Consider the following 22,316-nt stretch of genomic DNA (forward strand, 5'->3'; position numbering starts at 1 on the left):
CAGACAGCTTCAGACAGCATTTCTGCCGCTTACCACTCTGTGCCACAAGAGTCTCTTTTGCATAGGAAGGTGTAAATGCAGGTTCATAATGAAGGAAATCATCTTCTCACCTCTTTGTCAATGTAGGCTTTGTGGTCTTTCCAGGCTCTGGCTGACTGATATAGTTCCCTCTCACAGTGAATGGAATCATTTGGAAGAATAAAGCACCTACAAAGACAAAACAGGTAGAAGAAAATGGCCTGTGGAAATCTTGGACATAATAGTATTTGGAACCACTTATGTGCAACTGTGGTGGAACTAAAACATTAACACGTATTGCTGCATTTCCAGAATCCTATAAAACAGGGTTAGTCAACCTGTGGTCCTCCAGATATTAATGGACTACAATTCCCACGAGCCCCACCAGCATTTGCTGGCAGGGGTTCATGGGAATTGTAGTCCATGAACATCTGGAGCAGTGATCCCCAACTCCCGGTTCGGGGACCGGTAGCGGTCCGTAGATCAGTTGGTGCCGGGTCACGGCTCCTCCTTGTCCTCTGGTCAACCACTGCTCTTATAAGAGAAAGCAGAATGCAGACTGATATATGGGACTCTGATCCTGTAGTATCATATTTTTAGGCATAATTATTAGATTACAAATTGTGATTACATAAAAAGAATTCAGGTTTGCCAATAAAATTGGTTGTACAGTATACATACATATATTGCACAACATATGCGTTATACAATAATGAATTCTTTTCTTGTTAGAAACTCAACATGGGCAGGAATGGGATAAAGGTTTTTGTGGGCCCAGGGCTTAGCAAGGAGAGGTCTTGCAGTAAGTAAAAAAAATTACATGACACCAATTTTGGAATAAGGCCACAGCTTTTTATTGATTACAGACCAAGGAGCATTGGTGAAGCATGGGGGTGGATCCAAAAATGGAGTGACCTACGTGACATGGAGCCACTTTTCTCTTTTCCTTCAAACCCTTAAACAGAACTTGTGAAACCGCTGCCTTAACCCCTGAAGTCTTCATCCCCAAACAAAATGCAGCCTGTCATTTACATGTCAAATGACTGAATAAACTAACTTGATTTGACTATTGAGTCCCATTTGCTTACATTTATATTCCATTAACTTTGCTTTTCCTTCGTCTATGTTTAGATTATAAAACCGTAAATGCCTTGGGTAGGTCTATCTTTGTTTTTGTTATGCAGTAAAGCTCCATATACTTTGCAGCAGGGCTACAGCACAGCAGTAGAAGGACCCACATTCAACACCTAGCACCTGCAGTTAACAAGGGATCAGGTAGTAGATTATGTGCAAGACTGCTATGCACATAATCCTTGGAGAACTATAGTCAATCAGACTAGGCAATGCTGTCCTTGACAGACCAATGGTCTGACCCTGTATGAAGAAGAATCATGTGCATATAGATAAAGAGCAATCATGATAAGAGCAGCAAAAGTATTCCTACTTGTGTGTCACTCTGACAGAGTTTGGTTGGCCAACAGCATTGGCTCCATCTGCTAGCATTCCTGCATTGGCAGCAGTATCTTCTGAAGGTTCCCCCTCTTCCTCACTGTAACTGCCATGCCGCTTAACAATGCTTTTGGGCTGAAGAACATGCAGTTCCTCCTCCTCCAGGTTAACATCATATATTTCCCCTTCAAATTCCACAGACAAGGAGCGAGTCTGGCGAGTGTGAACAAATCGGGGTTTGTATTCTATATTGCAAAAAGAACACAGCCATACCATTAGATAACTAAACAGTGTGTTATTTCAAAAGACCAGAAATTTGGACCTTGGCCTGATGCAGGATGACAGGTGGTAGTAAATTCAATCTGACCTCGACACACCTCCATTCAAAGAATCTAAGCAGACATTATCTCCCTGCACTGATACAGATTATTCCTCAACCACCTGATCTGTCACATATAAAAGCCAGCCCAAACAGAAACCATTATCAGCACATGACTTATGACCCAGACCGTCAATTGTTATAGTTCAATATGGCCTGTTCTGACTATCATCCACTGAGTCTATGACAGCAAGGTCTTTCCCAGCAACTACTGACAGATGTACAACTTTCTATATTCAAAGTGTGTGTTCTACCACCACACCATGGCCTTCTGATGTTGTTTCTGAAAGCCTCTCATAGTAGTGGGGAAAGACTCAAACAGGTACAGGGAAAGATACAATATGCCTTCACTAGTACACTACTTCCCCAAAAACTTGGGACTCAAACAAGGATGATCTGCCAAATGAGAACTGGTCCTATGATGTTCTGCCAAGGGGTGAGAACTTTACACACTGTTCATCTGGATTTTTTAAAATTCAAGTATGCAAGTTGTAAAATTCTCTTCTGTATTTGGCAAGACATTAAAGACTTAGCAAGCGGTTACCTGCACGCCAAACTAAGTGGCCCCTTGGGAAATCACAGCTCGTATTCTCCCTCTGTCTCTGTGTTCTAGCACAACGGCTTCATTCATCTGAACAAAGCCTGCTGAGTGTGCCACCCTGTGAACAGGTAAGATTGGCACTTGCCTGCACATGTGCATTGCCTGTGGTGGCTCCCATTTATTGGAAGGACCTGTCTGAGGTTCCCATAATTGATATTTCCACAGAATGTGCTAACAGAAGTGCAGTTTTATAAACAGGTTTGGACTGCAGCATAATGAAGCAGTCCAGGAGGAGACTTTGATAATGGAATAGGACAGTAGCATTGCAATCTTTATTGCATGTATCATCTTGTTCTTTCTGCACTGCCCCGCATCTTTATAATCCACTCTCTGTATAGTTTATGTTATGCATTAGGACCTTTCTCTGTTTCATTGTTTCCTGTTTTCCATAATCCTTGTCCTACTGATGAAAGTTGGTGTTATCTTTCTCTGAAATTTCCATAGGTACGTGTCCTAGCCTCAATTGAGGATATCAGTCAAATACTTAACCCGTATTTATTATTTATAGGTTTCTGGATACCTTTTCATCATTTTAGCTTATAGCCATGTCCTCATGGTTTTAATTAAGGGGGGGGTGTGCATTCAGTTCTACCCAAGCCTACATTATATATGAAAAATACTCCCATCTCTCAGCTGTTTGTCAGGCTTCTACTTTAAAGGGACTGCAGAAGATAGACTGAGGAGCAGCTGTGCTAGGGGGAGCAGACTGATCCCGCTGGCTTAGCTTGTGGCTGGCGGCAGGAGAAGACATCCCAGCCAGGCTCGGCATGTTTCAGGTAGAGACGTCTCCATGACACACAGATCCTGTGGCTAGCTTCTCCTGCAGCAGGGCTTTTAAACAAAAAGCAATATTGTTCTTTTTGGTTGAATGGACTAGGAAAAAACTGGACTTTCCAAATCCTCCTGACATGGAGCCAGATGCATGCCTTCAGTCATTACCATTCGACCAATGCTGCCTAAAGTTCATGATTACTATATACAGCGTAATGGCCGTTTATGCACTGGAGGTTTCAAGCCAGGCTTCAGGCTGGAGTTTTAGTCGTGGCAGGTTACCCCACCTCTTCCTGCACCCACACGGAGGAGCATTTGGCCTGGTGCACCTCATCCACCCCTGATTTGTGCTCCTGCATGGGAGCTGGGGCAGTGAAGTTCCCAGTGCATAAACAGTCAATGCACCTACAACACATAACAACATACCAATATAATTGGGATGAATTAGCATTATGAATATTATTCACAGCAAACTTTCTAGGTTTTAAATGTGTAGCAATGCTGCTTGACCTTCTGAAACCTCATGATCTACTCCTGTCACCTACTTTGTGAGCTGGGATTTCTCAAAAAGGGTCTTTGATTTTTTCTTTGGGCTCTGCTGTTCCGGTACTCAGATTCACCACAGTCACATTCATTCTCATTGCTGCTGTACCCTCGAGAGTGTATGCTTCGTGTTCTTTTTCTTAAGGCAAGAATGTCACTGGGCACCTTGCACTTGTGAATACGAAGCTTGCCAGATGCATCTTCAATGCACTGCCATTTCTGCAGGAAAATAAAACAAACCAGTTGTTCAAATGCACCTCCAATGTTGGTTGAGGGGAAAACAGAGAAGATAATACTAAAATTTTCACCTTCACATTCAGTTTTACAAACCCTAGGAAAAGAATAACTATATCTGTTCCACTTAATATTTCTGATAAGGCCTAGGAGGAGGGCCTGGAAAACCATTGCTTCTAAGCAAATGTAAATGTTTGGTGTAGTGGTTAGCAGTGCGGACTTCTAATCTGGCATGCCGGGTTCAATTCTGCGCTCCCCCACATGCAGCCAGCTGGGTGACCTTGATACCAGGGCTCTCTCAGCCTCACCCACCCCACAGGGTGTCTGTTGTGGGGAGAGGAATGGGAAGGCGACTGTAAGCCGCTTTGAGCCTCCTTCGGGTAGGGAAAAGCGGCATATAAGAACCAACTCTACTTCTTCTTCTTCTTTAAGATTAATACACAGAGATGACTTGAAATCCTGTTTTCTCCCTGAAGAAGGAAGAAATTAGTGCACATCAAATACTTCATTTCACTATGAACCATTAAACCACAGCCATGATCTCAGGCACTGCAAGCATAATGGAAGGTTTTTAAAAGTTTATTTACTAACAGACACTAGTTACTAGGTATTGTGTCTGTGGACATTTAGAGACTGGGAGCTTGGAGACAGAGACTAAAATCCTAAATTTGTATCTGAGATTTGCCAGTTCCCAATGTTCAGCCAATCAGTGAACAGAATTAAGGCCCAATCACAGGCTTCCATTAATGGCTGATCGCGCATCTTGGCAGAAATCATAAATGTGTATATAAGTTCCCCAGTTCTGGTTATCTGTGTTCAGTATTTTCTGATTCCAGTAAAATTGTTGGTTGTTGGAGCTCAGTGTCTGTGTTTTAGTGAGCCCACAGATTTAATATTAGGTCAGCCATAATATTAAATAAAATTCTGCTGTGAGACTGGAGAATTTAAACAGATTTTTAGTAAGAGCCTCCATTTGTGGCACATTTTGTGCATCTCTTTCTATCTTGTATAGAATCAAGCATATCTCCAGAAATGTATTTCAGGATCTTCAGATGGAGAAGAACATGTAGTCAGATAACAGATTACTGAGAACATCAAACAGGGTAAATACTAAAGTACTAAAAATTGCCCAATAAAAGATAACAAAATCTCATCCCGACCACCTTAACCTACAACCAAGGCCTAATGGAACCAAGAATGGAATAACAAAGAAAAAAAAAGTACTTGATGAAATAGTTCTCTAAAAATGGACAAAATGAAGTCAAAAAATTGCTTTGCCATTATTTGAGCAGGCAATTTCCCACAGCCAGAAAAATGGATTTTGAGGGAAAGCAGACATGCAATGTGTTTATGTCAGGAGAAATACATTTTTTCTTGCTAGATCACGCAACTTTAAAATCTTCCTAATGGAAATGAATTCAGACATTATTGATAGCCTGCAATGTCAGGGTGTTCTGATTCCATAGAGCACAGAAGGAAAGCCATATACTGTGGCCAGAGATAAAAAGCAGGAGACTCAAAGCCAGAAGAACTATTCACAAGGATTCTGTTAGGCATGGCTGAAACACATATCGGTTTAGCCAAAAAGGGTCAGTGAATATACACTATGCTCTAGCATCCAAACAAAAATGTAAATGACGAACTTATATTGTGGCACACATCTTTGGGTGACTCGTTTTTTTCAGATATACAAAAAGTTTATTTACTTTATTTACAAAAGTCTATTTTTTAAATGAGAGGATGGATGCTTTTGTACATAAAGTTTATCACCACACTTCCGCCTGGTTGCCAAAAGGGGGCAGCATAGCTCTAGCCACAATTTAACTCCAGGAAATGTTCCTTTTCCCACCCCAAGTTTCTTTTGAAAGAAACTATCATGGCATAGCCAGTGTGATCCATTAATAACAACAACAAAATTCAGGTCTAGCTGCTGCACAGGCAAGGTCCTTTTTGTTCATATCAATGGACTTTGCATTATATCTTCACCTATGCAGTGCCAGTCAACCATCTAGCACAGGAAACAATTTGATGCGCTGACATGTATTAGTCCTGCGGGGGTAGTCAAACTGCGGCCCTCCAGATGTCCATGGACTACAATTCCCAGGAGCCCCCTGCCAGCGAATCCTGGCAGGGGGATCCTGGGAATTGTAGTCCATGGACATCTGGAGGGCCACAGTTTGACTACCCCTGTGCTAGAGAGTAACACAGCTACATGCAAGACCACCTTCAAGACTTCAGACAGAGATTCAGTAAACAAGCCAGAACCCTTGCTCTGTCTTGCTGGACCAAAACCTGGTATAAGCATTCAGTATAGGTCAACTAGTCCACACAGAGAGTACATGATAATGGAGAGAAGCCATGGAGGATTTTCGGGTGTTATGAATCACAGCTCAGAGCCAGTGAAACACAGCACAACCCTGCAGTTAATCAAAAAGTGATCCCTCCACACAGACTTGACATGCTTTTGGCAATCCAGTTAAAGGGAAGAAACTTAACACACAACTACTGGGTGTTTTTCAGACTGTCTCTGACTTCTCCATTTTGTGTGTTGAGCCACTTCTGATGATCATGCCATCCATTCAGACTTCCCCTCACGAGTTCCATCTGTTCTGGGTTGGATTCTGGTACACGTGCGTCAGAGCATTTCAGCAGCCTGGTTTAGTCCATCTTCTTTACATGAGAGTAGCATCATTTACTCTTGTGTGTAGCACAGTAGCTGAAGCCCCAAAGATAATTTATTTGTACCTTCACTGGCTTTGATACTAAAGAGGGGGAGAGAGGCAGAGACCAGAGAGAGAGAGAGAGAGAGAGATGCACACCCACAAGGCAAGCCAGAGGAAGCTTCCTTTGAGATGCAAAGTCTCACACCAACTTGTCATTTCTGGGTGGGGTTTGGTGGTTGATGGGTTTGCTGGATTACAGAGCAGAGGCTTTATTTTGTTGTTGTTATGTGCGAAGTCGTGTCCGACCCATCGCGACCCCATGGACAATGATCCTCCAGGCCTTCCTGTCCTCTACCATTCCCCGGAGTCCATTTAAGTTTGCACCTACTGCTTCAGTGACTCCATCCATCCACCTCATTCTCTGTCGTCCCCTTCTTCTTTTGCCCTCGATCTCTCCCAGCATTAGGCTCTTTTCCAGGGAGTCCTTCCTTCTCATGAGGTGGCCAAAATATTTGAGTTTCATCTTCAGGATCTGGCCTTCTAAAGAGCAGTCAGGGCTGATCTCCTCTAGGACTGACTGGTTTGTTCGCCTTGCAGTCCAAGGGACTCGCAAGAGTCTTCTCCAGCACCAGAGTTCAAAAGCCTCAATTCTTTGACGCTCGGCCTTCTTTATGGTCCAACTTTCGCAGCCATACATTGCAACTGGGAAGACCATAGCCTTGACTAAACGCACTTTTGTTGGCAGGGTGATGTCTCTGCTTTTTAGGATGCTGTCTAGATTTGCCATAGCTTTCCTCCCCAGGAGCAAGCGTCTTTTAATTTCTTTGCTGCAGTCCCCATCTGCAATGATCTTGGAGCCCAGGAAAATAAAATCTGTCACTATCTCAATTTCTTCCCCTTCTATTTGCCAGGAATTGAGAGGGCCGGATGCCATGATCTTTGTTTTCTTGATGTTGAGTTTCAAGCCAACTTTGGCACTCTCCTCCTTCACCCGCATCAACAGGCTCTTTAGTTCCTCTTCACTTTCTGCCATTAGAGTGGTATCATCTGCACATCTGAGGTTGTTGATATTTCTCCCTGCAATCTTGATCCCAATTTGTGACTCCTCTAATCCCGCATTTCTCATGATGTGCTCTGCATACAAGTTAAATAGGCAAGGCGACAGTATACAGCCTTGCCGAACTCCTTTCTCAATTTTGAACCAGTCAGTGATTCCATGTTCAGTTCTCACTGTTGCTTCTTGACCTGCATATAAATTTCTCAAGAGACAAATAAGATGTTCTGGTATTCCCATCTCTTTAAGAACTTGCCACAATTTGTTGTGCTCCACACAATCAAAGGCTTTAGCATAGTCAATGAAGCAGAAGTAGACGTTCTTCTGGTACTCCCTAGCTTTCTCCATGATCCAGCGTATGTTGGCAATTTGATCTCTAGTTCCTCTGCCTCTTCGAAATCCTGCCTGTACTTCTGGAAGTTCTCGGTCCACGTATTGCTGGAGCCTAGCTTGTAGGATTTTGAGCATAACTTTGCTAGCATGAGAAATTAGTGCGATGGTGCGGTAGTTTGAACATTCTTTGGCATTGCCCTTCTTTGGGATTGGAATGTAAACTGACCTTTTCCAATCCTGTGGCCATTGTTGAGTTTTCCAAATTTGCTGGCATATTGAGTGTAGCACTTTTACTGTATCGTCCTTTAAGATTTTGAATAGTTCAACTGGAATGCTGTCACTACCACTAGCTTTATTGTTGCTCAGACTTCCTAAGGCCCATTTGACTTCACATTCCAGGATGTCTGGCTCCAGGTCAGTAACTACCCCATTGTGGTCATCAGGGATGTTAAGCTCGCTCTTGTATAGTTCTTCTGTATAATTTTGCCACCTTTGTTTGATCTCTTCTGCTTCTGTGAGGTCCCTACCATTTTGGTCCCTTATCATACCCATCTTTGCATGAAACATTCTCTTCATATCTCCAATTTTCTTGAAAAGATCTCTGGTCCTCCCCATTCTATTGTTTTCTTCTATTTGTTTGCACTGTTCATTTAAGAAGGCATTCTTATCTCTTCTAGCTTTTCTCTGGAATTCTGCATTCAATTGGGTGTATCTTTCTCTTTCTCCCTTGCCTTTCACTTCCCTTCTCTCCTTAGCTATTTGTAAAGCTTCCTCAGACAGCCATTTTGATTTCTTGCATTTCTTTTTCTTTGGGATGGTTTTAGTTGCTACCTCTTGTACAATGTTGCGAACCTCCGTCCATAGTTCTTCAGGCACTCTGTCTATCAGATCTAATTCCTTAAATCTATTTGTCACCTCCACTGTGTATTCGTCAGGGATATGATTTAGTTCATACCTGAGTGGCCTAGTGCTTTTCCCTACTTTCTTCAATTTAAGCCTAAATTTTGCAACAAGAAGCTCATGATCTGAACCACAATCAGCTCCTGGTCTTGTTTTTATTGACTGGATAGAACCTTTCCATCTTTGGCTGCAGAGCACATAGTCAATCTGATTTCTGTGTTGACCGTCTGGTGATGTCCATGTGTAGAGTCGTCTCTTGGGTTGCTGGAAAAGAGTGTTTGCTATGACCATTGTATTCTCTTGACAAAATTCTACCAGCCTGTGCCCTGCTTCATTTTGTACTCCAAGGCCAAACTTGCCTGTTATCCCGGTTATCTTTTGGCTTCCTACTTTAGCATTCCAATCCCCCATGATGATAAGCACATCATTTTTGGGCGTTGCTTCTAGAAGGTGTTGTAGGGCTTCATAGAACTGATCAACTTCATCCTCTTCAGCAGCAGTGGTTGGGGCGTAGACCTGGATCACTGTGATGTTGAATGGTTTGCCTTGGATTCGAACTGAGATCATTCTGTCATTTTGGGGATTGTATCCCAAGACTGCTTTTCCTACTCTCTTATTGATTATGAAGGCTACTCCATTTCTTCTGCGAGATTCTTGTCCACAGTAGTATACCTGATGGTCATCTGAATTAAATTCACCCATTCCTGTCCATTTTAGTTCACTGATTCCTAAAATGTCGATGTTCAGTCTTCTCATTTCTTGTTTAACCACGTCCAGCTTGCCTTGATTCATGGATCTGACGTTCCAGGTTCCTATGGAATAAAAATCTTTACAGCATCGGACTGTCTTTTCGCCACCAGTTACTTCCACAACTGAGCGTCCTTTCGGCTTTGGCCCAGCCGCTTCATTCATTCTGGCGCTACTCGTACTAGCCGTCTGCTCATCCCCAGTAGCATATTGGACACCTTCCGACCTGAGGGGCTCATCTTCCAGCGTCATATCGTTATGCCTATTGGAACTGTCCATAGAGTTTTCATGGCAAAGATACTGGAGTGGTTTGCCATTTCCTTCTCCAGTGGATCACCTTTTGTCAGAGCTCTCAGCTATGACCTGTCCGTCTTGGGTGGCCCTGCACGGCATAGCTCATAGCTTCACTGAACTACGCAAGCCCCCTTGCCACAACAAGGCAGCGATCCTTGAAGGGGGAGAGGCTTTATAGCAAATACATTTCACTTTCCTCAAAAGTGCAGAATTGCAGAATCACAGAATCATAGAGTTGGAAGGGGCCACACAGGCCATCTAGTCCAACCCCCCTGCTCAATGCAGGATCAGCCCAAAGCATCCTAAAGGATCCAAGAAAAGTGCTCATGTTTAGGTTACAAGATAAACTAGTTTTATTAAGAACTAACAGGAAAGCCCATTGCATTGTATAATGCAATGTTTTGGTGTGGGTTTTGTGCCTCACTTGGAAGCTGGCAACCTTAAGAGGAGATCTCTCTGTGCACAGCAATCTTGACCTTAGTAAGGTTTATGGACAGCTAGGTAGTGTGGAATTCCAGAACATGAATCTACACCAATCTGGCAACCTTACCTCCTCTCTACAATGTTTTCTTGACCTGAAATACATCAGGGGGTGCTAGGTGGCTGGTTAGGTGGCTGTGGAGGCATTACACACTCATCTCCAGACTATAAAGATCAGCTCCCCATGCAAAAATGGCTGCTTTGGAAGGGTGACTATGTAGCATTGTACCCCACTAAGGTGCCAGACTCCAGGTAGGGTTTGAGGATCCCCTGGAAGTACAGCTCATCTCCAGGCAGTTAGGCTGATGGGAAAGCTCTCCCCCCCCCACGTGTACCCCTTCAAAAGGAATACACGTGGCTACAGACACCCCTTGGCTAGTGATGTCTGCCCTTCTGAAGCCTGAGTTAATGCTTAATAAAAGTGGATCACCTAGTTCCACCCCCCCCCCCCCAAAAAAAAAGTCTCACTGTCTACTTTCCTGCAACGCTAACTCCACTTGAAATTCTGGGTCACTTATGCATTTGATTTTGTAGGACCTTCCTGGCAAATACTGATTTTAATCTACCAGGCCAAACTTGAAAAAAATCACTTTCCTATGTTTCTTCAGCCATTTACTTGTTCAGTATTTACAGTTTCAGATAGTAAATATTCTTTATTTAGATCTTCTTGCACTTTCCAGGCTAGCAGGACCCATGCTGGTCTGTCTGTCTGTCTGTGCTGCAAAATAAGGGCCCATAACCCAGGTGGGACACACCTGCACCACTCCTCCCCAACCTCAGCCTGCAAACCTCTAACATCGTCTCTACTATTGCTGCGCATCTCAAGATTATAATGATCAGCTCTGCAGGAAAAAATGCCTACTTTGGAGGGTGGACTCTGAGGCATTGTACCATTTTAAGGCCCTCCTCCAAACTGTAAACAGCCTGATCAAATGCATCAGCTTTAGCAATAACTGCACAAATAAAGTAGGTCCTGTAGCAGGAAAGGTTGACTCAGCCTTCCATCCTTCCGAGGTCGGTAAAATGAGTACCCAGCTTGCTGGGGGGTAAACGGTAATGACTGGGGAAGGCACTGGCAAACCACCCCGTATTGAGTCTGCCATGAAAACGCTAGAGGGCGTCACCCCAAGGGTCAGACATGACTCGGTGCTTGCACAGGGGATACCTTTACCTTTACCTGTAGCAGGAAAGCCAATAGGATAGATGTCTCTTACCAGTCCAGGCATTTCAAAGCCTTTCCCCATGATGACTTCATGGACTGGAAGAACTCATTAAAATAACAGTCCTTATAAACAACTGGCATTGCTGCCTACAGCTTCACCATTAACATACGTCTAACACCAAAAAGAACTTACAGTGAAGACCATTTTAAGCTTTCCCTTCTGACACAGCCAGCAACGTTGCTGGTTTCACACAGTTTAGTTCCTTGTATTAGCAAGCCCAGGAAATTAGCCAAGATTGGATCAGGACCAGCTATCCCAGAACCAACAGTCGAATGCAACAGAGCTGTACATACAGTCCTGCTCCTGGATAAAGGGAATCTCAGCATCTTGCTAGCCCACAGTGCAGGCAATTCTGTGTACCATCTGCCTCCTGCACTTACATTTCTCTTTGCAACTAATAACGAGTCTTTCACTTGCACTTCCCGGAGTCGAACAGTAAGCAACTTCAGCCCAGCTCTCTGTTCCAGTCTCCCCTGGCTGACCTCTTCCACCTGAACAGAGCCCAGGGAGTCTTTTTGGGGAGCTACCAAGAGCAGCAATGGTGGGAGAGACCATCCTCAGACTTACAACAAGCTTCTAGGGACAAAATCATGACATTTTCCTATTACAGAATTAGTAAGATTGTCAAATAGAGGTTTGCATTCAGGATCATGCAGCTGCAATAAACTCCTCACTTAAGTATGTAAAATGAACTCTGTTTGCTTAATATTCCGCAACAGTTTTAAGCAGCCATCAAAGCTGTTCCTGTAATGAGGAAATTAATTACAGTGTCTATAAAAGACACCTCAATGGAAGGCGTGCTTGGAGGTTACTGAAAACTTGGCAGCTTACATTTCTTCCCAATGTTGACTGCCAAGTCATAAAAAATCCAATCCAGAATAAAAACCCATACTTTTGAGTAAGATTGAAACTCGCTCAACTTTATCTGCAATGCAACCAGGTCTTCAAAAACAAATATGTAGCAATAGCTGCCATTATTTATTTAGTTACCATGTGGACATCCCTAGATCCCCTGGAGAAGCTATGCTTTTCAGTGTCAGTGCTTCAGCTATGTAATATATTTTCTTCAGACCAACTCTCTAAATTTCCATTATACAGGGTTTTGGAGCCAAATTAAATGTTTTGATTTAGACATTTATATGAGTTTGAGGAAGATGTTTTAAAGGGGTTTAACTCATTGAAGATATTTCTTGTGAAGGCGCAATTCACACAGCAGAACCACCGTGAAGTATAACCCAGCGGTTGTGATGAGTTCCCCAAAAGAACTGAAGATTTTTTTGTGTGAAAAATATCTTCATCTCAAAGATATCTCCAAGCATCCATGCAGAATTCAACAAGTGTCCAGAATGCAGGCTTCAAACAGGGCACTTTCGTCTCCTTAGATCTCATTAAAGGCAGTTTGAACAAACTCATGTCTTGATGGCACTTTTTACCACCATTCTAGTACATGGCTCATTTGAACTCTTAGTTAAAACAAGCATCACCACAAAGATCTAAACAACACGGGACCACTACCGCCAATAAATAATTTCTCTACTCTTCAAAGCTGATATCCTTATTAACTAATTTTTTTGTATCCCATGTTTGTTTCCTTGTGGCTCAGTAAAACCAGTCTCCTGGTAAAAATTCTCTCCAGCAATGGTTCTTAATCTTTAATCACTACCATCCCCCAAGTCTGCAACATTATTATCAAGCAACCACCCCAAGCCACAAGAAAAACTTGGGACATAAATACAGCACTTCAGTGAACTTCCTATAAATATTTATGCTTTATGCTTATGAAAGAGAACTCAGGCTGCATTCAATGAGACCCTTGTGCCTGGCAGTCTTCAGCTGTTAAGTTTGATTCCTCTTTTTTCTTTTCTTTCCGCAATGTGCCCATAATAAAGGCATGGAGGAGAAATCGGGTTTTTTTTTTACTCCCGGTGCATGGTATATTAGTATAAAACAACTGACCTTCGCTCACTGTCAGAAGTGATTGGAAATGCAGAGCCCAAAGTGCAGCCCCAAATCTTCAGAGTCTCCCCATTTGCCCTGAGAAGTTCTGAATGCTTCCCCCTGCATTTGTAAATCACACCTCAGTGGCCACTCAAGGTCTCATAAGAAACATTGATATAGAACCTAGTCACCCACTAACATGAAACTAAACTAGCCAAGGCACATTTTCTGTCCTATTGCTTCAAACTGTGTGCTATGGGTCTGTATGGAACATGCTGTTCTCCAATTTGCATGGCCCCTGTTTTGTTTGAATGGGGGTACCATGTTTATTTTCCATGTATGCACAGCTGCAGTATGCGGTAATAGAGCCCCAGGTTTCTGAGGGACAACCAGAAGTACTGCACATAATGAGTACTTCTGTTACAAATAGTTGGAAGACAAAAACTGCACATCTAAAGAGGACTTTAGTCATTCACAGGCAGCATCAGATCTAAAGGTAGCATATTTTGAAAATGTCTCATGAAATACTATTATCATCCAAAGCTACCTGGCCCGGCTGCTCACAAGGTGTCTGGTATCTTGCTTGCTGACACAACTCCTTTACTCTTTCATATTTTGGCAAGTGATTAGACTGCTGGACATTTTTGGTTGGTTCTTCCTTCTTGCGCAGAAATTTACTTTAAAAAGAGAAAGAAACAATATTTGGGATTTTTTAAGACAGCAAACGGGGAAAAAGTCACTCTGTCCCGAAGGTCAGCAGGGAGTCACAGCACCCTTCTCATGATACCAAAAGTACAGGCACTACCAATAATTTGTTAGAGAATTGTGCCCTGCAGGGCAAAATAAAGCCTGGGAAAAGCTCTGAACCCCAAATAACTTTCTTGATCTCAATCAAAGCAACACCTTCCAAGAGATCAAGGAGCCCCCACCCCCACCCCGAGCACCCTTGCTTAGTCACAAATGAGTGTGTTCCTATGATGACTTGTTAAGGAGAAGGTACTGTGCACATGTTCAGAGGCATTGTAGTCTGCTTTGCTTCAGATATTTCAAGTCAAGTACATGCATTGAAAACAGTTTCTGGGTTTGAACCTGGGACAAAAATTAAACCATGCAACAAAGGTTATTGCAGGGCTATAGGTGCACAGGCATATTTGAATGGATGGTTCTGAACAGCAGTTGTTAGGAACAAGAAAGCAACAAGGCCTCAAAAATTGCCACAAGAAGCTTCTTGAGGCAACTTAATAGACTTTAAAAAAAAGCAAAGGTTGATGAGTCTGCATACAGGAGGCAAACAAATTTGCAAGCAAGATACAAGATTCTCTACTGCTAATTCAAAATGAAGAAAAGGAGTGCAGTTGCTCAAGGAAGCAATTTTCCCAGACATCTTTCAGCTCCCATAATTACCCTCTTTCCACCAGGAATGTATCACGCCAAACTTTGGTTTTCTTGTTTGTTCGAAACCTGAAATCAAAATAATAATATTTACGGTTGATATAAGTGGTTATGTTTGCCCAGGCAATTAAAAGTGATGAATTCATTTTTGCCCTTCAAACCAACTTAACCATCTTCTCATGCATTCCCACAGTTTTATAAATGTCCTCTTTAAAACAGTTTCAAGTTGGGAAAAATGCAGATCAGTAGCTAGTTCTACTTGTTCTTGTCCAAGCACATTTTCTGTCTACTGATTTACTCACACAGAAAACCAACAGCAAGCTTTAAGAAACAGTTTTCACCCACCTGTTTCCTGGTTTTTCAAGGTCCAGGAGTTTTAGAATAGATTTGCCATCCATATCTGGAGGCGTGTCAAGTCCTGCAATATCCAGAACAGTTGGAGCAAGGTCAATGTTCAGCACTAGTTGCGATACTCTGCAAATTAACAGAAAAGGTCAGAGTTGTATTAGGAGCATTAGATGCAACATTTCATATCCATGTTGAATTTGAATGTCAATTAATGTTGGAACAGCACTTTGGTTTAAAGTTGTGCATAACGAACTGAGGTTACAAGTTCCCCCTTTGATACTGCAACTTTATAAGAAACACACAAAGCACTTTTCTTGATATAAAGATAAATTTTTATGTTAAGCAGGGAGGCAAACCAGCTGTGCTACTTTCACCAAACCTGCAACACAATCTATATCCACCTTATTAATCCTGGATGAATAAAGGATTTCCACACATGACCCCATTAACTTTTTAGCAGCACCCACAAAGCAGAACTGCAATAGGTATATAATAAATGTGGATGCTCATTTATGCTTTAACAAACTTAAACAAATAATAATCAACTTATACTAGGGAAAAATCATCTTTTGTTCCTCTTAACCAATGCTTTGCAATAATCTTGATGAAATAAAACCAGCCACTAAGAAGTACAATCAAATATGCTTACAAATATTTTACATTAGGTACAACAGCTGTGTTGCGGACTTAGGAGAACGTACACTGATCCCGGCTCTACACTTGGACCACGAATAAAGAAAGGGACACGAATATCAAAGTCATATGGCATTGACTTTCCCTTGACCAGTCCAAATTGCCCAATATGGTAACCATGGTCAGCAGTGTAAATAATGTAGGTATTCTCCAGTTCTCCAGTCTCCACTAGCATGTGATATAACTGAAACACAACATATGAAAACAATACTTCAGTTATAATGACACACAAGTACATACAGAAGCATTCATGCATAAACAATCTCATACAACTATTTAGGTTGCTTGGAAAATTACAAGAGCTCATAGTTGCGCTAAAGTCTCATGCATGGGACGGCAAGTAGGATGGAGAAACTCTTAAAGTAATTTAAGAATGTGTGCCTGAATCATCTCTTCAGTGAGTAAACATATTCCACAGCAAGGAAAAACTAGGCTCTTTTGCCACCAGGGTCAGCCCAGGCTGGCAAGATTAGTTACTGCTCTTTTTTGCTGGTTCCTAGTTTAGGAAATGAGCAGTAGCTCTGAAGAACCACTGCCAGGAAGGTGGGGGAGGACAGAACTGCTGCCCATCAAGGAGAACAACTGGAGCAAATGGCATAGAACAGTCAATACCCACACAGACACCCACTGGCTGCTTACTTAGCATCCAGGCACTCTTCCCATCAGCAAGTAGATAACTCAGAAGCTTCTTTTGTGGTACAAGGACTCTGGGACAATCTCCTGATAGCAGAGCATGACTTTCACACTCTTTCAAGGCCTCACCAGTACTGGCAAGTTGGCAGTGGTTTTGTTTGCCCAAATCTTGTGGTTTTGTTTGCCCACATACATATAACCACTGGGGAACATCTTGCTCAGTATGCACAGGAAGAGTGAAAAACATCGCAGACCATCTTGCCAAAATTCCTCCCAATGTAAAAATGATCTGAAGGAGAGAGGTTCTACTAGAACCGGTGTACACACCTCTCATATTTTAATTTCTCAAGGCCTACCTGGTCTCAGGACCATATGATACAGAAAACACTTGTTTCTTCCCTATGAACATTCTCTTTAGGAAAAAGCGGAGCAAGTATTCCAACAGAAGATAAAAGATCCACATGTGTTTAGAAAATATTGCAACCCCAGGATGAGGAGTTACTCTGCTACTAATTCGGACTATTATATTGCAGCTGCATTCAGAAATGGTAGAAGAATGGTTTCCAATGTTCTGTTAACTCACTCTTTCCATGGAATCATCAACTGATAGTAAAGTCTGAAGTCTTTTGCGCTGCAAAACGTTTGTAAATTCCATGTGAATAGGAAGCATAGGGCCTGTATACTGCATAATCCAGTGCTTATCCATATTTGGTGCATAGTTGTAGCTTGGAGTTCTGGAAAACAAAATTATATTGAAGATTCAAAAATTTAAAATTTCTTTGGCATACTTCTAGTTCTCACATGTTCCTGAACACACGTTATAGGAGTCTTTTAAAATGTTTAATGTAAGAGGACTTTTATAACTCTTCCTTTTTACCAAATTATCATTCAGTAAATAACCACCCAATGCATCTACTGTTGTTCAGGATCTGGTCTTTCAATCCTTCTATAACGGTTCCAATATACTATATACTAAATTTCATTTGGGGGGGTGGTATTCTGAGATTCATAATCTACAAATCATTCAAAAGATCACACAACATTTTCATGAATTTTTAACCAGACAAAAAGAAGCTCAACTGGAATAATTGTATATCTAGTCTAAGTACAACCCTTGATTTTTTCTCTTTAAAGAAAATTGATCACTATCTTGACAAGTGTTTCCAGATTTTAAACCATTTCTAGAATCACTTGTGAAAAACATTCAATTAGGATCATAAATACAGTCAATGTAGAATTTAATAAAGTTCTACAAACCCTCAAAGGACTGAAAGTGATTGGTCTTAGAGGCTTACACTACATTTCTTTTGAGTGAGAAGCAGCAAATAAACAGTTTTCCCTCCACAATCAGGCCTTGCCAAATACATTAGTCTAGATGTTAAAAAGTCAATTCCAATCACTAACTGGTGACCAACATTCACAACTTCCTTGCCTCTGCAAATCCTGGTTTCAGTATCCTTGCTCTTCTTTTTCTACCTTTCAACTAAGTGCCTAGCTGGTATTACAGACTGCTTCAGAATGCCCAACTAAGCACAACATTTCATTGTGTTACTACATTCCTTACTATTTGAAAGTGGAAACACAAAAGCAGGAAAATGACACTCCTGCAAACTTCAGATGCTGTCAGAGTGGTAAACAGCCACTGCTCCAGCCCCACCTCTGGACTAGCAAAAGAAAGGCAGTCTTCCTGGGTCTGATATTGTTCAAACAAGGAGACAGCTTCCTTATTGTGAACAGGATGCAGTTAAACCTCAGGGTCCAGAACATCCTCAAGTACTTCCTCCACCTTCCTGCCTTCCTTGAATGTACTAATGCAGATAATTTTTTGGGTGGAATTTCCCAAGAAATGTTTCCGAGTTGGGGGAATAGCGTCTAACAATAAACCAAAAATGGAGGTCAGCTGACTAGATGGAGCTGCTTATCCTGAGGCATCAGGGATCCCTGCATGACAGTGCATGCAGAGAAGTAGGTCATTTGCTTCTTTTCCATTGTACACCCCATTCTTTCCATCCTTCTGCCCCCCTCTCAAAAAAGTCATTCTATTACTCATCTATGAACCATTCCCAAGGTCAGAAAAAAACTATAAGAATCCTTATTCATATCACTAACTTTAGGCTCAAATGAGCCCCCGCCTTAAAAAAAGGAAGAGAAAATCCAAGATGCATTTCCCCAGCATCAACAATTCATCAAATAAAGTACAGTGATCTCCCAAGACTGAAGGGAATTTGTAGGTCTGAGATGCTATGCTGAAATCCAAAAACACTTGTTCTTCTGGAACAGAGCCTCACTGACTTCAACAGAATTGTGCCAATAAAAACTTTACTTAGGACTGCTGCCAGAATTTATATTATTTTTGATGATAATGTTTTTGTGGTTTTCCTATTGCTGTGTCTTGTAACTTAAAATTACAGTTCCTTGCATGATGCATGTCTGCAGGAGATTTAATATTTGTTCTTTCTTTGGAATAATTGAAAAAGAGGAAGGATCTACTAAACAAGACTGGTGCTTCAATACCACAAGACAAACCTGTAAACAAATGTCCTGATCCAACAGCACCAAAAGGGTAGACTTTCTACAGTCATTGCTATTTCAAACAATTAATCATTACCTCAAGAGTGCCTCTAATTTAACATGAATTTTACTCCTAGAGGACCCTGATTCTTCAATGTTAATAACAGCTTTCCATCTAAATTTGCAAAGCCAGTGAACAGCCTTGCCCCACTTCCCTGCTATAACAACTTTTGTATTTTTAATGACAACATCTGGGGTCAGATGGTTGTAACTTAACATGTGAAGGAAAATGACACTTGACCACCAAGGGAGAAAATTCAAGGGTTAAACATTCAAGTTACATCTCCCCCCACATGAGGACTGCATTGCTGTCTGAACTAGAGGTTTTGAGAGGGGCGGGGGATGTCAAATATTTTCCATAAGACCTTGGATTTCTGTTCATTCTTTGCTTAAGACAAGCTGACAATGTTCCTTGCCACAGAAAGCAGCCTTTTAGCAGATTTGCTGGCAGCTTGTCTTCAATTTGTCTCACTTCTTTCAACAGAACTCTTAACCTGTTCACCGATAAAACAAAATAATCCACGTGGGTCTCTCTTTTGCAGCTGTTGAAGAAATACTTTGAAATAGGAAGCCAAGAAAATAAAACACTAGATAGGTAGGGAGAGATCTACTCAACTTGTGTGTTATTTAACTTGTTCAAGGTAAAAATTCAAATATTTCATGTATGTCTGAATACGTTTTAGAGTAAATACATGTTTATTGAATTTATGGCCTTTTCATATTCATAAAATAAAATCTGTTGGAGACCAAAGGAATTTAGGAGCATTGACACTGCAGTGGCAAGTTCCACCCCTAAATTATACATGCTCACTTGACAATGTGGTGCTAAGTGTGTACAAAAGTATGATGCATAAAGGCATGAAGGAACCCTGCTCTTTCAACATTCTCAATCATGCAGGGAAGTAGGTGCCTTTATGTGTGAGACATATTTACACATCTTCAAGTGAACAAGTTTAGTCTCTACAAAATGATTAAAGTTTTTTTATACAGTGTAAAAGGTAACATGTTACACATGCCTAATACAAAAGATCATTGCTTTTTCTCTCACTTGCTTCAATTTACCATATTTCCCTTTTTAAAAAAAATTTTATGACTTGATAATATATGAGCACTGTTGAAAGAAACCAGAGTTTCAGTCTCTGTCTTAAGTTTAACTATGTTTGAAATATGCTCAGCTTGGTACACTCTATTGTTCTGAAAAAGGAAAGGGAATCTGAGAGAGTAAGTAAGGAAAAGCAGGTGGCCCAAGGCAGAAGGATATACAGGGAAAGAGGAGGAACTGTGGACTACACTTAAAAATAAGGCTTTGTTCCTTCTTCCCAGAGCCACAGATGTTAAGTAGAACAGGGGTAGTCAACCCGTGGTCCTCCAGATGTCCATGGACTACAATTCCCATGAGCCTCTGCCAGCATTTTCTGGCAGGGGCTCATGGGAATTGTGGTCCATGGACATCTGGAGGACCACAGGGTGACTACCCCTGAAGTAGAATCTTAAAGGCTATGATAATAATAGGAATCTACCTTTTAAATCTTCTGAGTGCAGTTTTACCACCACGCCAAATGGCTTTTGTGGAGAAACCCATCCCAAATTTTAGAAATAGCTTAAGGTACTACAAGATCTAAGGGGAGCTTAAGCATACATATATAAACTTGACACATGTTTTTTTGAACCTTGTACAATATTATCTTCTGAAATAAAGGAGCTTTTTGTTTTTGCTTGCTTTTATAAGAAGGGACTATGATTTTAGAGTGATGCAGGTCTAGCTTTCTTTCTATACTACTAGCTATATCGTATTTTTATCCGCACTTCCTCAAGGAGCTCAAAGTAGCTCACAATATTTCCTTTCCCTCCAATTTATCCTCAAACAGCCATGTGAGGTAGATTAGGATGAAAGTTCATGGCTGGCCAAAGGTCACCAGGTTTCAGGTCTGAATGCGAATTGACCTAAGTCTGCTCAGTTCTAGTTCAGCACAGGCTTTCTCGTCCAGTGTCACAAAAAACAACTAACATCCAAGTCACAGACCAAGGCATAATGATCACACAAGCGGCTTCACCCAATGATGAATAACATCCTCTCATATTTTAATTTCTCAAGGCCTATCTGGTCTCAGGACCAGGTAGCTGTGCTGTTGGGCCAATCCTTAAACCATTCATAGGAGTGCTAGATATTGCAGTGATGTTGATACCTGTAGTTCAGAACTACTCTGAGCACAAAAAAAACACCAAATATAGAGTGCAGATTGTGACAACAAATGGAACTGGGTATCGATAACACAAGTGGCCATTACTGAATATTACAGCAGATGAGTTGACAATTGGCTGGTGCAGGATTCTAGGAGAGAAAGTAGTAAAAGCACCCTGAGTTTCTTAGGGTTCTCACAGAACCAAATATACAAAATCAGACCAGAGGTGAAAGGGTGACAAGCATGTTGACACATTTAGCAGGCCTAGAGGCTTTTGATCGAAGTAAACTTTTTCCCAATGTCTGTGAAGACACACACACACACACACACACACACACACACACACTAATAAGCAACAGAAGCATACCTATCATTCAATCATTATCATTCAACCATAAGAACAAATTAAAGTTTATTTGTAATTTTTTGAATGCAAACATCTCTGAAGAGGAAACATTGACCCTATTTACTGCTGCAGTATAAGATTAGTAAGTCAGTGTGGTATATAGGATGGTCAGGTTTCCTGCTATGCCAGGGGACTGTCTGTTGCCAACATTCTCTTCTTATTGCCACTCCTTTAGATGGCATGAGAAATAAAGTGGCTGGCATCATGCACAGCATGACACCACTTCCAGGGAATCCCTAGAATTCATGGACTTCTATCCAGCGATTCCTAGAGCAATGTGTTATCACTTTCGGTTTCCCCCCAAAAGAATGTGATGCCACCTCCACTCACAGCCTGCAATCCTTGTAGTAGAGTGCTTAGGCTGTCAGACTAAGGACTGGGAGATTCAGATTCAAATCCCTGCTCTGCAATGGCAGGTTGCTGGGCAACCATGGGCTAGTGACACTGTCAGCAGAAGCTGCCT

General features: G+C 41.6%; 1 protein-coding gene across 8 annotated transcripts in view; it reads right to left on the reverse strand.

Moving 5' to 3' along the window:
• The window catches only part of SULF1 (sulfatase 1), a 113,298-nt gene that overhangs the window by 16,420 nt on the left and 74,562 nt on the right, over positions 1-22,316 (reverse strand). For all 8 annotated transcript variants that reach the window (XM_077352193.1, XM_077352191.1, XM_077352194.1 and 5 more), the window contains 8 exons: positions 17,277-17,427; positions 16,069-16,244; positions 15,365-15,493; positions 15,032-15,088; positions 14,175-14,304; positions 3,764-3,980; positions 1,463-1,712; positions 111-207 (listed from right to left, as the gene is read on the reverse strand). In XM_077352193.1, the coding sequence (XP_077208308.1) occupies positions 111-207; positions 1,463-1,712; positions 3,764-3,980; positions 14,175-14,304; positions 15,032-15,088; positions 15,365-15,493; positions 16,069-16,244; positions 17,277-17,427 (1,207 nt within the window). The remainder of the gene's footprint in view (positions 1-110; positions 208-1,462; positions 1,713-3,763; positions 3,981-14,174; positions 14,305-15,031; positions 15,089-15,364; positions 15,494-16,068; positions 16,245-17,276; positions 17,428-22,316) is intronic.

The sequence above is a fragment of the Paroedura picta genome, chromosome 9 (genome assembly GCF_049243985.1).
Source record: "Paroedura picta isolate Pp20150507F chromosome 9, Ppicta_v3.0, whole genome shotgun sequence".
NCBI classification, from domain to species: domain Eukaryota; kingdom Metazoa; phylum Chordata; class Lepidosauria; order Squamata; family Gekkonidae; genus Paroedura; species Paroedura picta.